Source organism: Pelobates fuscus, chromosome 1 (assembly GCF_036172605.1).
Source record: "Pelobates fuscus isolate aPelFus1 chromosome 1, aPelFus1.pri, whole genome shotgun sequence".
In the NCBI taxonomy this organism is placed as follows: Eukaryota; Metazoa; Chordata; class Amphibia; order Anura; family Pelobatidae; genus Pelobates; species Pelobates fuscus.
The window spans coordinates 368,601,258-368,618,354 of record NC_086317.1 but is presented as its reverse complement, the minus strand read 5'-3'; the positions used below and the strand labels follow the sequence as shown (position 1 = coordinate 368,618,354).

General features: G+C 37.1%; 1 protein-coding gene across 6 annotated transcripts in view; it reads left to right on the top strand.

Annotated features, from left to right (window-relative positions):
* The window catches only part of PCDH17 (protocadherin 17), a 216,830-nt gene that overhangs the window by 92,740 nt on the left and 106,993 nt on the right, over window positions 1–17,097 (top strand). For 4 of the 6 annotated variants that reach the window (XM_063425949.1, XM_063425947.1, XM_063425948.1 and 1 more), the window contains one exon: window positions 8,015–8,077. The exons of 1 other annotated variant lie outside the window; for it this stretch is intronic. In XM_063425949.1, the coding sequence (XP_063282019.1) occupies window positions 8,015–8,077 (63 nt within the window). Of the gene's footprint in view, window positions 1–8,014; window positions 8,078–16,291; window positions 16,338–17,097 lie in introns of all 6 variants that reach the window. One more of the 6 variants, XM_063425951.1, reaches the window with a different exon arrangement.

The following is a 17,097-nucleotide window of genomic DNA, read 5'->3' as shown; positions in this document are numbered from 1 at the left end:
TTATATTTCAGCTAATTATGGAACTAATACATTATCAGTGACTTAGAGAAACAGATGTGTAAGGTAACAGATATCTGTTCAATCAAGCCTTTGAAACGTTAACTCTAACCACAAACTCAATTGTGCAAATATAACATGTAGACCACTTTGAGTCCTTTTAAGAGAAGAATGCTGTGTAAGTTTTTAGAACAATTATTCTTATGTTTTTTTTGTATTTTTAATAAGACGTAATAAAAGTCAACATTTTATATGTTTTTTAGTCTAAATGTACTCTGCTATAACAAAGTGTGTATATAAAGTTGCATTATACACACCATCTTAATGTTTCATTATTAATTGTATTGGGCCTAGCATCAGAGCAGTGATATCCTTACTGCCTTTCCTTCCTCGTCAACAGTGAATGTTTTTTACATGATGGTGTTATCTTTCAAACATTTAAAACCATTGAAAAATAAATTCACAGATCTTCTCAAATTTATTTTCATACAACGCTCAATAGCACTCAATCAGTGGTTTACTAGTACGAATGAGCAGCACCTTTTATATTAGAAAACTGATAATCAAATACAATGTAACATGATATGAACATGTGTGACGTTGTGAAAATTGTGTTGTACACTAGTTTTATAAAAAAAAAATGTACAATTTGTTTCTAATACACATCTGTGTTACAAAATCCTATTATAAGATGTGTTTTACTCAGGATTAACATGTTATATTAATGCATTAGTTTGCACCCCTTGGAAGTTTTTTCTTTTTTTCAAACCACATGACATTAGTACAGGATAGGCAACCTTTAAGTAGCACTGTGACAAAATAGTATTTTGAAGGCCCATGGTTTTCCGGTTTTATTATTTTTTTTAAATTATGCTTCTGTGTTATCGTATACAGCTTGTGTTATGTATGGGTGTTGCGTCTTCTTTGTAGAATTGTATTTGTGCTCATGTGGGCTGTGCTATAATGTGTATTTGCATGGTATTGCGGTATTTGTGGTACACTTAAAATCACACTGCCAGGGCTAATATTTGCACATTGTCACATACAGTGTAAGACTCACATGCAATGATAAACACTCACAATGCTATACAATCACAAACTGCAAGGCACACACTGTAACACACCCAAAAACAACCCACGCGTTGATATTTTTAGCTACCCTTCTTTCTGCTTACCATTGGGTCCAGGTTGGCCAGGACAGGGCAAGGCCAGGTACTTTTGGCAGGCCCGTCTCTCAAAAGTTTTTATTTTATATACAGCAACACTATAATTAGCTGTTTGTTGTACAGTTGTTAACAGTTGTCAGTCAAAAGAGTCAATGGCAGAGTCTTTGCTGACTTACTTTACAGAAGTGATTGACATGAAGTAAGCCTTAATCAGTATGTTGGCTTCCCCTTCTGCAAACTTGCATTTGTCCTCTTTTAATAGACACTGAAAGTGTGATGAATGATTAATTTCAAACATACTTACCACAGCTGCTTGTTTACATGTTTAAATCATAGTTACGCAAATACAGAAGGTAAAGGTTGCTTTACTGTGATCATTATTCCTTTTCTCAAAACACTCAACCGATACCTCATTTGCATTGTTTAGTCACTTGCAACGCATCGACCCTCAGTAATTATTAAATCTATATTAACATTTCAATGACCCTCTCATGTCTTAAGATTTTGAGTGGCAAGTATGATACCTGCATTATGGTAAAAAGCATTGCTAAGCTTTGAACATATCAAATTATCTTGTTTGAAAGCAAATGGAAAGAAGTCACATCAGGGTTGCTCTGATTCTTATTATACATAATGTCCCACAATAAAGAGGAGGGTTTTGTTTATATGTACACAATGTGAAAAACATAATATTTCAGAGAGCTGCACTTACTTTTAGGAATACTGCGAACGGATTATGATGATTATTATTATCTTCAATAATAAAGAAATAGGAATATCATAAAGAATAGGAAAAAGCCCAAATTAGATATTACTTCATTATGGAACACTCATAAAGCTGTTATAAGAGGTCATTTTCTTCAGCGAGCTTCCTTTTTCAAGAAAACTAGATCAAAGAACTTAAGAGACTTAGAAACGAAATTATACAATTTAAATCTGGTGAATAATTTGATCCTTCATCGTCCCTTGCTGGAGAGCTACTTGATGTCAAATACAAAATAAATATGATTAAGCTGGTTCACACAGCCCTGATGCTAAAGAGACTAAAACAAACTTTTTATGCTAAAGACAATAAAGCCTCATCATTACTAGCTTCCAAGTTACGACACAGGATCTCCCAGTCCAGTGCCAGAGGAGAATTTGAATGCTCAAATAATTACGTTGCCTAAGGCTGGTAAAGCACCAATTGCGTGCTCAAATTTTCAACCCATATCATTGATAAATATTGACACAAAGTTATTCTCAAAAATATTAGCAAATAGATTATCCCCAATTTTACTGTCATTGGTTAGAAATGATCAAGTGGGATTTATTATGAACCGTCAGGCAACGGATAGCATACACCGATTCATAAATTTGATACACCAAATTCAATTGGATTGCACGTCCTCTTTGCTTCTCTCTTTAGATGCAGAGAAGGCGTTCGATAGTATTCATTGGGATTACCTTAGGGAGGTACTGTCACATTTCAATTTGCCTGTTCCTTTCATCAGGGATGTGTTTGCACTTTATTGCAGACCTACGGCTAAAGTTTCAGCGGCTGTATTCATGTCTGAAACATTTGAGTTATCAAACGCCACTTTTATTCGTGCTGGCGATGGAACCTCTGGCAGAATTGATACGCCAATCGGTTGACATTGAGGGTTTTTCTGTAAGGGATAAAGAACATAAAGTTGGTCTATTTGCAGATGATATCATACATTTAAAAAAAATAATCCCCTGACCTCACTACCTCCATTAATGACTATTCTGCAAGAATTCGGCAATATCTCATATTATAAATTAAATACAGCAAAAACTTAAGCGTATCAATTCATTATACCATGGTTTGATTTATAAACCATGAAGAAAATGTATGATTTTGATTGGAGGGATTACACATATATGTTTTACCTGGGCATAAACCTGTGCAAGAATCTGTCCAAGATGCATAGATGTAATTTAGAAAAGGTCTGTTATGAACCTAGGAAAGACATTGAGAGATGGTGTGGTCTCGAAATTTCTTGGTTAGGTAGAATTAATTCGGTCAAAATGACTCTCATTCCAAAATGACTCTCATTCCAAAAACTTACTTAGGACTGTTCCTCTCCGTATACCTCTATCCTGTTTTAGGAAAATCCGCTCTGCCCTTGTTTTAATTTATTTGGAACAAAAAAACTTTAAATTATCCATTTTACAAAATCCAAGGATTGGTGGAATACTTTTTAACTTAAATCTTAGAGAAAATAATAAAAGTTGGAGACACATACTGGTACATTGTTCCACATCTTCTATTCGTGTCTCAAAATCAAATCTTATTGGCTGAAAATTCTCAAATTAATTAATAAAATGTTAAAATTCGATGTAGTTTTATCCCCGTGTCTTTGTCTCTTTAAGCAAATTCCTTCTAACCTGCCTAGATATAAACAAATTATACTAGGCCATCTTTTAATCTCAGCAAATTCCATCATCTCCTGACTCTGGAAATCACCCTCTATACCAACTGTGGGTGAAGTCTTATCTGTAGTATTTAAAATAAAATATGTGAATTAGCTTTCCGTGAACCATCTACCTTCACATCTATACTGCAACTTGAATGGTTCATGTGGGAAGATGGTGTGAAAAAGGAATACAGACTTTACTGAATGCTTGTTCTAATTACTGACTTTTTGTTTGGTTCCATGTTATAACTTATTCTTTGAATTTATTTTCACTTCTGTACATGGGCATTCGCAAAGGGGAGGCAACGGATGGATTTTTCAGCTTGTGCTGCTATTTTTTGTTTGTGTGAGAATACACTGCAATACTGGTGCCGGACAGAAGGTGGCACTGTGTGTGGAGAGAGGCAGGGATAGGAAGCTACACCTTATCCCTGCTTCTCTCTCCTGACTAAATCCGCAGGGGAGCAGCACAGAGTGGAGCCAGCAACTCCCAGCCTGCAGAGACAGCCTACAGATCAGGTAAATGAGGGATGGGGGTCAGTCTACAGATCTGGCAAGTGAGGGATGGGGGCGGGGAGACAGCCTACAGGAAGGTAAAGTAGAAGGAGCAGAAAGGTTCTGCAAGGGGCAGGAGGAGTCAGCAAGGAATAGGAAGGAGCAGCAAGAAGCAGGAAGGGGTAGGAAAGTTTTGCAAGGAGCAGGAGGGTAAAGTAGAAGGAGCAGAAATCAGCAGGAATGGGCAGCAAGAAGCAGGAGGGGTCAGCAAGGAGCAGGAATGGTCAGCAAGAAGCAGGAAGGGGCAGCAAGGAGCAGGAAGAGGCAGCAAGGAGTGGGAAGGGGCAGCAAGGAGTAGGAAGCGTCTGCAAGGACCATGAAGGGAATGCAAGGAGCATGAAGGGGCAGCAAGGAGTAGGAAGAGGGTGCAAGGAGCATGAAGGGTCTGCAAGGAGCATGAAGGGTCTGCAAGAAGCAGGAAGGGGCAGCAAGGAAAAAGAAGGGGCAGCAAGGAGCAGAAATAATCAGAAGGAGCACAAAGGTAAAGTAGGAGAAGGAACAGAAAGGGTCTACAAGGAACAGAAAGGGTCTACATGGAACAGAACGGGTCTACATGGAACAGAAAGGGTCAGCATGGAGCTCAAAAGGGACTGCAAGAAGCAGGAAGGGGCAGCAAGGAGCAGGAAGAGGCAGTAAGGAGCAGGAAGGGCCTGCAAGGAGAAATAATTGTCTGCAAGGAGGAGAAAGGGATCAGAAAGAGAAAGGAGCAGAAGGGAGCAAAATAAGCAGAAAGTAGCAGAAAGGTAAAAGAGCAGAAGGAGCCAAGGAGGAGAGAAGACAGTGTCAGAAGAAAAAGAAGACTGTCAAATGAAGGAGAAGAAAATGAGATTGGAGCAGGAAGGACAAGTGAAGTGATCCCTCCACTTCATTCTGGACACCACATCATAATCAATAGAGAAAACTACCTCAATAAAAGAGATAGAAAGTGTTTCTTTACAGTGCCCAAAATGTAAAAGCTGCTCAACACTAAAAGTGGAATACCCCTTACCCACAATAAAAAACAAATATACAGAAATAAGGTATACAAATTATACCAAACAATTGGAGCGCTCTAAACAGTAGAGGGGTTTACTCACCCCTTTGGTACAGTGACAGTCTTGAAAAACTTGAATGTACATATAAAAGGAAACAAAAAAACAAGAAACAAAAAAAAAATAGTGCAGATGTTCCAAAAATGGATAATTGGTAGTAAGTAATGACTGAAACCACTCACATGGACAGGAGCCTATATGGTATTGGCTCCGTAAAAGGATCCTTTATGCTATTAGGGCAGCAACACACCCTTTTGTCCCAGGTAGTATCCATCCAGGAGTATACAACGAGAAGAAAAGCAGAAAAACAACTGTGTAGAATTGCGCATACTATAATGGTATTATGAGATATAAATAGTTGTGCTCACCTTCTGCAGAGCCCTGAAATCCCGGCTCTGAGGTTGATAAACAATGTGCTACTTTAGAGGGGGAATAGCAGTCTCCCCAGTGGAGTTCCTGATGGCTAGAAAGGACTTTGGACTAAAGTATAAAATAGTAAATATACATTTATTAATAATGCATTAAAAACAAAATAAATGGGTACTTAGAAAGTAAAAAGATCCAATAAAAGTCCAATAAAAAGTCCAGAATAATCAGCTAAACGCGTTTCACTCTATGAGCTTCCTCAGTAGCTGCATGATAGCCTCAGGAATCCTTTTTAAATGTTCGAAAGTCCTTGTGGATCCTCCTCTTGAAGTCACATGGTGTGGAATTAATCACAAATTGGAAAACAGGTTACACTCTACATTATATGTTACAAGAGAAAACATCTGTGGTAGAGAATTTTCATTTGTTGACAAAATTGTCAATCATCAGTGATGTTTAGTTACGTAATGTTCATTGGTAGTAACATAATTTTAAATATCCAATGGTGTGAATGGTTGGCGGAAGTGACATCACTAAGTGATATTGCCAACCATCTCCATCCTCCATTTTAAATGGTAACATAATTTTAAATATCCAATGGTGTGAAAGGTTGGCGGAGGTGACATCACTAAGTGATATTGCCAACCATCTCCATCCTCCATTTTATATGGTAACATAATTTTAAATATCCAATGGTGTGAATGGTTGGCGGAAGTAACATCACTAAGTGATATTGCCAACCATCTCCATCCTCCATTTTAAATGGTAACATAATTTTAAATATCCAATGGTGTGAAAGGTTGGCGGAGGTGACATCACTAAGTGATATTGCCAACCATCTCCATCCTCCATTTTATATGGTAACATAATTTTAAATATCCAATGGTGTGAATGGTTGGCGGAAGTAACATCACTAAGTGATATTGCCAAACATCTCCATCCTCCATTTTAAATGGTAACATAATTTTAAATATCCAATGGTGTGAATGGTTGGCGGAAGTGACATCACTAAGTGATATTGCCAACCATCTCCATCCTCCATTTAAAATTTGGTAACATAATTTTCATAAGGCTGTGGTACCTTGGCCTGGCAGGGAAACTTTGAACCTTCTCATCTCCCCCAGGTAAAAAAAATATCAGTGTTAATGTGTTCACTTTTATTTACTGAGTGTCAGGAAACACAGAGTGCCGCTGGGTAGGGGTGTTGCTGATTGGCTAGAGCGGTCACCTGGCACTCAAAGCCAATCAGTAGCTCCCCATTCATAAAAATGTGAAACATTTTTATGAATTGGGAACTAGTGATTGGCTTAGAGCATCAGCTAACCACTCTAGCCAATTAGCGGCATCCATGCCTAAAGTCAATCTGCAATTCCTGACACTCCGTTTCAGAAGCAGAATACCACTGAGCGACCTGGAGATCTGGACCTGGAGGAAGTCTTTGGGGTTAAACCATTTAAGAGTGGTTTCACCCCTTAAAGGAAAGAGAGCGCCCAGGGGTCTCCTTGCATTATAGCATTTTCATTTAGATGAAGGTGTTATGGTTACCAGAATGTTCCATTAATTTGATTAAAGGAACACTATAGTGTCAGGAAAACAAACATGTATTCCTGACACCATAGTTGTGAAAACGCTATTCAACCAGGCTTTATGTGATAATGACTACGCCCCTCCCCTTCATGACAGTGTCAAAAAGGGGCCAAGCATGGATGTCATTACAATTATGCCCGCCCCCCTCCCCCCCCCCCCCCCGGAAAAATTCCTGCGGACGCCCATGCTTCTGTACATACTTTATCTCATTTATATAGGTAACTATAATTTTTATGTGTATTTCACTTATTTATCTGTTTTATTTGACAGCAGTTTATACATTATTGTATTTATGTTATTATTATATTAATAAAACATTAATAAATATATTAGACCACAAAAAATTAGAATAGGAAACAGAAGGGTAATTCAATAAACAAGTGATTGTGAAGAAATGACATGAGAATTGCACATTTCAGATCAAAATATATATATTTTGTTTATTATTCAAAGTTTTTTGTGTCACATTATGAAAAAGCATAAAGATCAAAGAATTTGAAATATATTTTAAATTCATAATTTCAATTTTTAAAATTATTATTTATAATCCGCTTATAATTTAGCCACAAAATATCAGTTTAGTTACTAACCCTTTGAAAGCCTTACATATTGTTAGATATTTCATTTTCCGTTATTTTTTTCAAATATTTTTTTATTGACAAGTTTTGCATTTTATAACAATATAAGCATTACATTATCCAATATCCTAACCGGAGCTGGCTATTTTGTGATCTTAAAAATCTGCATTGCTGACATGTTTAGATTAATAGTTTTGAGACTTTTTTTTGTAACTTTTTGAAAAGCTTGTGATGTGCTTTGAATGTATTGAATGGACAGTGCTAAATGTCCCTTTTACTGCTGAGCAGAGAGCACTCTGTTTTTGCCCTTTCAGATCCCTGCTGTAAAAATGTGGATCGATGTAATGCAAAGTCTGTATGCAAGACTGTATGCACAGGTAAGAGTCCATTTAAAGATTTTATTGTGCAACTAAATGAAAATGATAAACCCCTTGCAGGAAAATGTACTGAAGTGTGGTAAACAAGAAAAATTTCACTAGCAAAGGAAACTATAACCAGGTATAATCTCATTCTCCAGTGTAGATAAAACAAAGTGTCGTTTTAGTACATTTTGAAATGTATAAAGAATGAGTTTTGGAGAGAACATTTTTTTTTTCTCACTGGGTTGAAGTCTACAACAAACTCCAATGCATCCATACTTAATTCATATAATTGTGTATATTTTCAATGTATATAATTCCAATTATGATTTACTGGTTTTAAGGTAGTGTTTTACTTCTTTCTTAGAAATTTTGGGGAATTCGCATCTGGTTATTTACTTTTAAGGCTATGATTGGCAATGTGATTTTTTTTTTTTTACATTAATTTCAACACCTCAAAAATTGCAAACACAATGTGTTTGAAAACTGGTATGGTAAGTGAAAGTTATAAAACTGTTGCTAATAGAAAACTGAACATGCTAAAGGTGAGGCAATCACTCTGGAAACCATAGAGTCTACTTATTTAGGTGGTAAATAGTCCAGTAGAATTTTGTCTACTTTTTTTGTGAACGGTACTTTTATGAATTTCCTCTTAAAAGGAGAAAATAGGGGAGAGTGATGCAGAGCAAGTTCTTTGATTGCTATGATATTTAATGAGAGTGGAATATATTAACCTTCTTACTTACAGATTGTCGTATCTATGTGCCTTTGCTTTTGTACTGAGGGATAATTTTATTTAACCCAAAGAAAATATACAGCTGGTTAAAGCAAATTATATAATTTATCATTTTCTTCCTTGCCGCTAATGTTAATTAAACTTTAAAAATCACAGCATGCACTTTACAGTCACCTTCACATTTTGGCTTAGATTATACATAACTTGTGTGAAGCTAATAACATGCTAGCAATATAATAGAGAAATATATGATCTTGTGCTAGGAAACAATAGAAAAGATTAAATGGTGCATGAAAATGATGCACAATATGAATTTCAACACATTTCATCTGAAGTGATTTGCCTATGAGTTAAAATCCTAAAAGTTTCTGTTAAATTGTGTCTGATAAAATATTTAACTTATTTCAATACTTGTATTCAAATCCAAGTTTATGAGGTTCGTGATTGTATTTTGGTTTTGACCTTGTTGAAGGAAAACATTTCTTCAGGTTTAACGTGCTCAGTTACTCACAAAGTTATGAATTATTAGGAATTCAAAGTGAATTTTAAGTTTAAAGCCAAAATATCTGAGATGGGAAAATTCTCCCAGTCAGCTATGCTTCTAGTTTGGCTATTTTGGCCTTAAATTGTATATTCACCTTGAATTTACATCAATGTTCCTGGTTATTCTTGCACTTTACTGCACACATCACTTTTTTAAAGTGCTGCAAAAGTCTAAGAGTAGAGCAGTCACCATGGAAACCAATAGAGCTTACACCATTGGTGCTTTGGTTTTAATGATTTAGGCACTTATACAACTTACCATTTGACCATCAATTGCACTCATTTTCTCCCAGCTAAGCTTTTATACATCTCCTCTATGTGGACAAGTGGTTCTTTTTTTTTTTTTAATTTAATGATTGTCTCTAGCAAGTAAATCACATGAGAACGATTGAGTATAGCAAGCTCTGTGTGGTGTTTTTAACAGTAATAAGTACAGGCTACAATCATTGACCGTATTGATTTCTCCATTTTTCTAAGCTATCATTTTTCACATGACTTCACACAATTACAGTGAAACATTACTGCAGGAGGACACTGAATAAAATGATCATCTCATATAATGGGTGTAACTGCTTGATGCAAATAGCCCATAGTGTTGACTTGCTGGCTTAATTAAACTGAGTCACATGTCAAGTACAATGAACTCTGAACGAGAAAAATTACTCTTTTGTTGTGTGCAACCAAAAAAATTTAACACATAGAAAATCGAGAAGGAAAATAAAATGATTTGTATTTATTTTCTACATTTTTAAGGAGATTGTTTGTACTTCAAATGTATACATAAGTGAACTGTGATTTTCTGCATAAAATATAGTGTAAGCCGTTAAAATGTCTATCCTTGATAAAGTATAAATTGATCAGAACTCTGTTTCGTAACCAACGTATATGATGATTTCTTTGCTGTTTTTTGGTTTCTTTGATTTAATATTTTCCTTGAACTAGAAAACAGGGCGACATTCTTTTTTTTTTTTTTTAAGCAAAATTTATTTATTTTTCTATTGTGTATTTTTCTCATCTACCTAAAAATACTATTTCAATATTTGGCAGACTTGTTATTTCACCCTCATTTAATAGAATGTATCATAGCAGAACATTCTTATAAAAATTGCACAGAATGTATTGTGTGCATGTCTGGGGTAGAAATTACTTTATAACAATATATAGAGTAGCATTCACTAAAAGGACATATTTTCTGTGGCATATTCTGTAAATTCAAACAAAACGATCAGAGGCTCGTAATCACAGCACATTCACAAAATGTGCAGTCATCCAAATGAAGCAAATCCAAGTCTGAATTGATTAGTCCTGATATGGAGAAGGATTATCCAAATTAGCCATGAATTGCCATCAGAATAGGTCAGGAATGATGTCCCAAACAATTCTCCCAACACATCCTGAAATAAATAAGTAAATAAGCCATAGCAATCAGGTGTGAAATAAAGATGATGCTGTGGCAACACACCTCTCTAACAGGAGGGATAAGAACAAGCCACTTCCAGCGTAGAAAATCAAGTAATACCTTTTTTTTTTAAACAGGAAAGCCACCATAGAAGCATGTATTTAGTGGCTATGGTGGTTATGATGGATTTAGGAGTCAAAATAGCTGTGTTTAATAGGCACATTGTACTTCGGAGAATGGGCATCCTTGTGACACTTAGTACAAACAAAAGGTTGTGCCAAAATAAATAACTAAATAACTAAAATAAAAAAGGGAACAAAAAGTAGATACTAGAGGATATATAAAATGAAATACAATAAAAAAAATAAGCAATAAAATAGTCTAGAAATCTAGAAATTCGTCTAATGGTCTGAGTTTTTTGCAGTCTTTTACATTCTCACTGGGTGGATATATGGATAGAAGAGTGAAAAAATAGGTATAATAATAGAGTAGTATTAAGTATACTTGATTAGTGACAAAAAACAAAGTGCTTAAATGCCCAATCACATTTTTGGAGCTTTCATACAAGCTCCAATAATATCAGCATGTAGCGGTATTATCCCCACTAGTGGATATAGGTGTAGGCAGAGTCATTTTTGTGGGCCCCAGTAGAACATGAAATGACAGAGTAAAATCCAATAGTGCAATATTATAACTACAGAATATTACATGTACACTTACAAGTGTAGAGCTTTGTATTATAGCTCAGATCTTCAGTTGTAAGATGGTGTTATCCACAACCAGGGATATAGTTGATTCACATGTCCTCCAGCGGTGTTCACACATATAAGAAAAAGGAGATGGAATATAGTGTTCTCTGCATAATATTATATATTGATCAATGGATTGGCTTAGTATTTGCAGTGTGGGTAGATCAATCCCCACCAAGAATTTAAAAGTAGCAGTCCAGGATGTTGTGCTTCAGGTAATGCCAGAAACAGATACAATTTATAAAAATAACAATAAAGGCAAACAAGCAGGTTAAAAAATAGAGGGATCTCAGGTCTTTATTAATAATAACAATATAAAATAAATAATAAAATAATCCAACAATGCATTTCACCAATAAGGATTTTTGAAGTAGCTACTAAGTTGTGGCAACACACCTCTCTAATAGGAGGAGCATTAAGGAACGCAGACACATGTGGGGCACTCACCGCAATGCACCTACAATTCCTTCATAGGGAATCATTGTATTTAATGCACATGCGTTTGTGACATCATAGTATTTAACAATATGCAAGTTGTGAAGTAAGATTCCTGGCTGTCATAAAGAAAGGGATTGGAGTGCTTCCTAGCCTTCTAATTAGAATATTATTAAATATTGGGGGGAGAGGGGGGGGGAGTAAGCACCAGGGGGGAGGATGCAGTACTGCAGGCACTATAAGATGAAGTTGTTAAAGCACCTACAGTGTCCCTTTAACTGCTATGGACTCGATTTGCCAATATACTCTGTTATTGTATGCATTAAATCACCCAAAAATATCTAGTTAGTGGAATCTATATACAGTGTTTTAGGTTTAAGAATAAAGTGTGTATTACATTATTTAAGACTGGTAAACAACACAGTTTTTGACAACATTGTGCTTATTTAATTTAATATCATTGTCATTTTTTCATCTTCTTTTTACACATATTGTGACAATTATTCACCAAATTTTAATTCCCTTCAATAAATAGAGTAATTTGGAGCGCAAGAATTTATTTACTGCAAATGTATTGTTTCTGGTGTTGTTTATATCAGGAATTCATTATTTGCTAGAAAATTATATTACACCATATAGATGCAGGCTCAGCTTAATCTACATGTATATCTATAAGAGTAAGATAAGGACAGATAAAGGATCTGTCACGGAAACAGTAAGACATTTGTAGCTCACATTATCAAAATCACAGAGGGTGTTGAATACTAGTTTTGAGAGCTCTGTGTTTGTTGAATGAGAACATCTGTAGATGACTCACATATAGCTGTTTTGTGTTGCACATTCGATTTCTGTAGTGTAGTGATTAATTTTATAGTTACTGGACTTTCATCTACTCATTGAATAAATGATAAACAATCATCAAACAGGCATACCCCAACATGTAAAGAATGTTGCATTTCAATTTTAGCTTAACTGCAAGAATCATGACAGGGAAAATAATTCTTCTTCTGTTACTCAGAGGGATGTGACGACAAGGGGCTACAGTTGCCCTTTTAGCTGTTCCATGATTAATATAATACTCATTGTTTACATACAACAATTCTGTATATGAATATAAATAGGCAGGTCCAATATACTGTTCTGCCTGCATCCAAGGACACAGTGCTGCCTTCTTGCTACCTACCAATATCCCCACATCTCCTCCAGCCCATATCACAACATCTCCCAGTAAATCTCCCCATGTACCCAAGTCCATCTTACTATGGTCCCAGTGCATCTCCCCATATTTCCTGTGCATCTCCTTATGACCCCCGGGCATCACTATGTTTTCCGGGGGATCTTCCCACTTACTTACATACACACCCTCATGCAACTTATATACAATCACAAACAATTTCATACAAATTCACATACTCAGCCTTATACAGACTCATAAATAGCCACACACACTCACAGACACATAGCCATCTACACAGTGTTTTTATATGTATCAGCTGTCTCCTAAACTTTTGAAATCTGGTGTGAGTGAGGTAGAGGGCACGGGCACGGTATGTTAAACTAGTTATACTATAATGGAACATTTGTTTGTTTACTTTGATTTAAGCAATATCTATCTATCTATCTATCTATCTATCTATCTATCTATCTGTCTGTCTCTATCTATCTTTTTATACATATAAACATTAGTAAACAAATTGTTGGCCAGCAAAGTAACCGCCATGAACATTTAACATTTATAACATTTGGCCATCTTTTTTTTTTTTTTTTTTTAATTCTTTATTTTATTTGTGCATATGATGACAACAAGCATGCAGAGCCACAACAGCGTCCACATGCGTTTTCAGGCATTTTCAAAAGTGTGGCAGTTTGGTCGGCACATTTTTATATGATCACAAAGAAAAACAGGCTAATAAACAATGCATATATTAACAATATATTAACATATATTAACAAACAGGCTAATAAACAATGCATATATTAACAAACAGATACTAGATGCATACTTGCAAAAACAGAATATTCAAGGATATAATCTTTCAATGTAGGGTAATAACTGCTTGATCCAAGGATAAATCTGACTGCCATTCTGGGGTCAAGAAGGATTTTTTTTCCTAGGTTGTTGCAAAATTGGAAGTGCTTCAAACTGGGTTTTCTTTACCTTCTTTTGGATCAACAGCAAAAAACATACGTGAGGAAGGCTGAACTTGATGGACGCGAGTCTCTTTTCAGCTATGTAACTATGTAACTATGTAACTAACATGCTAGGGTAATTAAGCATATCAAGACGTGGTTCACAGGTTAAGACAATTAGTGTCAGCGGGTGGTTTGGTTTCAAGTTTATGTTAGAGTAGTGTATGCTGACAGCAGGTGTGTCTTATAAGAGTTAACTGTATAATATGCTAAACAACGATTAACTGTGAGTGTTTAAGCCACTGGGTACTTAGTGTCAGGCTATGTGTGAGTATATTGCGTTTCTGCAGAGGTAATTGTTAGGCTTGGAGTCAGCCGGCTATGTGCAGTGCGTAACAAGCTAGATTGGTGGGACAGGTATAATCACATGGTGAAGAGAAAATAAGAGTGAAATAAAAATGCAATAAAAAAGAAATGACAACGAGAGTACAGCATCCACTGAGATTAGGTGCAGTCCCGGGTTGGTTGTATGGTTGGTGTGACATCCAGGGTCTGGAAGTTTAAAGTGAAAACTAGCCAGTCTGGCAACATGACCCTAGGGTAGTACTTCTCTCAGGGGGTACACCGAGGGAGAGTGGTGGGTGAGTCATTGGAGTCAGTTTGTTCGTTCCCTGGGAGCAGGTGAGGGTATTCTCTATGTTGGGGATTGTCTCTGCCTGGGATTGTTTAGCCGATGCCTGCGGATGGTAGGCTGTTTCCTCCTGGGAACAAAAGTCCGCCCTTCTGCGGGGGAGGGTCGCTCCGGTCCCGGACGCCCGTGTGGTCTCGGTCTGCGGCAGCAGGCTCGCCACCTTGTCTAGTCGTCTCCTCTCTCCTGGGCCTCCGCTGTGCTCGGAATCTGCCTTGCTGTCGGAGTGGTGCATAGGGGTTGCACCTACCTGAGAGACTTGTGGGGAGGCTGTTGCGAGGTCGTGGGGCAGGTGGTTGGTGTTGTCTTGCGGTTTTGCGGAGAGGCATCGGGAGAGTCCGACGGCGGGCCTGTCTGCAAGATAGACAAGACTTTGTGTGGGTGCTGGGCCGGTAAGTTGCCGCCACGGCCTCCTTCTCCTTTGTGACAAATAGAGCAGGGTAGGTGGTTCTGCGCTACATACGCTGCCAGAATGTCAGGCATATTTGATCAAATCGAGCCTCAAATTGCTCTCTCCAGGATTAGGCTGTGGGGCATGCTTGATAGTGCAGGGGTTGTTGCTCAGCGGCCATCTTGGGCCTGAACTGTGTCCTCTGCTTCGGCTGTCCAGCCTCGTCCAGCATGTATATGCGATTCCCCAGTGGGGACCGGGATAACCCCCACTGGTCCAGAGGGGGGGGGATGCGGGACTCCAGGAGCGTTGTTGCTTTTGGCGGACCCCAGGGCGGGAGATCGGCCGCCTCTCCCTGCCACTAGGCTGCTGTCCTTGTTAGGCCGCATCGGCGGAGTGTGGTTTTCCTCGGTGGAAATCCTCAAAAAGGGTGTCCTTGAGTCCCCACATGATTCAGCCTTGAGTAATCAGTGAGCTTGACTGCTATAGTCAAGATTATTTACTGATATTAGGTAGTTTTGAGCCCGTTTGTGTCGATGCTCACTGAGCACACGTCTTGCCAGCTCGGCTGTCAGGCCCCCCCTTGAGGCCATCTTTAAATGCAAATAAATAGTGTTTTAGTAATTTTACCTTTCTACTTAACTTATGGTTATTGGAAGTAATTATCAAGCATACAGTACAGAGTAAATGCGTGCAAAATGTTTATATATACCAAGTGAATCAGATTTCCCTTGTAACCCACCACATGCATATTAATACTTTATATACCCTTTGTCTCATCATCACAGAAAAAGATCGCAATGACACAAAGGACATAAAAATTACACAAAGGAACATAAATGTAAATTATAATTTGCTTCTTAGAACAATAAAAAGAGATGAGTGGTATAAGTCACTGTATATATTCTGCTTTAATAAGTTTGGGCAAACATTAGTATACGTGTACCACATATAAAGTGTCAAACCTGAAGCTAATGTAGTTCAAAATGTTAATTGCTGCATGTTATATAGTATCTCTTAAATACGCATGCAAATGTGTAGATACTTTTTACATGCCAGGTACTAGACTTGCATGCTTAACATTTCACTAATTTCCGTGTTGCCTATGTGCAGTCTTGTAAATCTGATATGTTTTTTTTTAATTATGTGTAAAATTCACAGCTTCGTTGGTATTTAAAGAATCTCAGCAACAGCAAGAGCTGATTTTGTAAGTATTTTTGTGTAACTGTAAATAAGTTTAATCACTAGCTATGTGACATTTGCCAACATATTGCTGTTTTTTTAGATAAAAAATAAAAACTATTTAGTATGTATAAGTAAAAAAAAAAAAAAAAATAGTCTGGTTCCCACCTAATTGGGCATGTAGGTTACAGCAGTAATGAAAAATAAAGAAAAGATTCTGAAACAATTCTATTAAACATTATAATTAATTGTTATTTAGACATTTGTTGTTTCAGTGGAACCCTAAATTATTTAAATTTAAAAAAATAAAAGAGTAAACACTCTACTCTGAATTGCCTTTACAATTACCTACCTCTCAAAATGTCTATACCTCTGCTTAAATCATAGGCTTTGATTTTAGTAAGACAGTACCATGAGATTTGTGTAAAGGATTAAAGTCCAGATTCTATTAGATGACAAGTTTCTCTTGTAATTAAATAGCTTTTTTCACATAGAAGACAATGGAAAAATTGATATTCAGTTACAAAATATAAGCTTTCTTACCCCCTTATGGATGGCGGGTGTGCTATGCCGCCCTTGGGAACCTGGCTCTAAACGCCGGCGGGCGGCGGTCCACGCCATCCTTCACTTACCTGACATCCAAGGGAGTCCCCTGCTGCCGATCTGGCTCTCCTAGGCCATGTGATTGCGAGGACCTCACGATCACATGGACAAAATAGCCGTCCATAGCAGTGCCAGCAGGGGGAGTGCCTGGAATGACAGGTAGTCCCCCTTCTGCCTGAAAA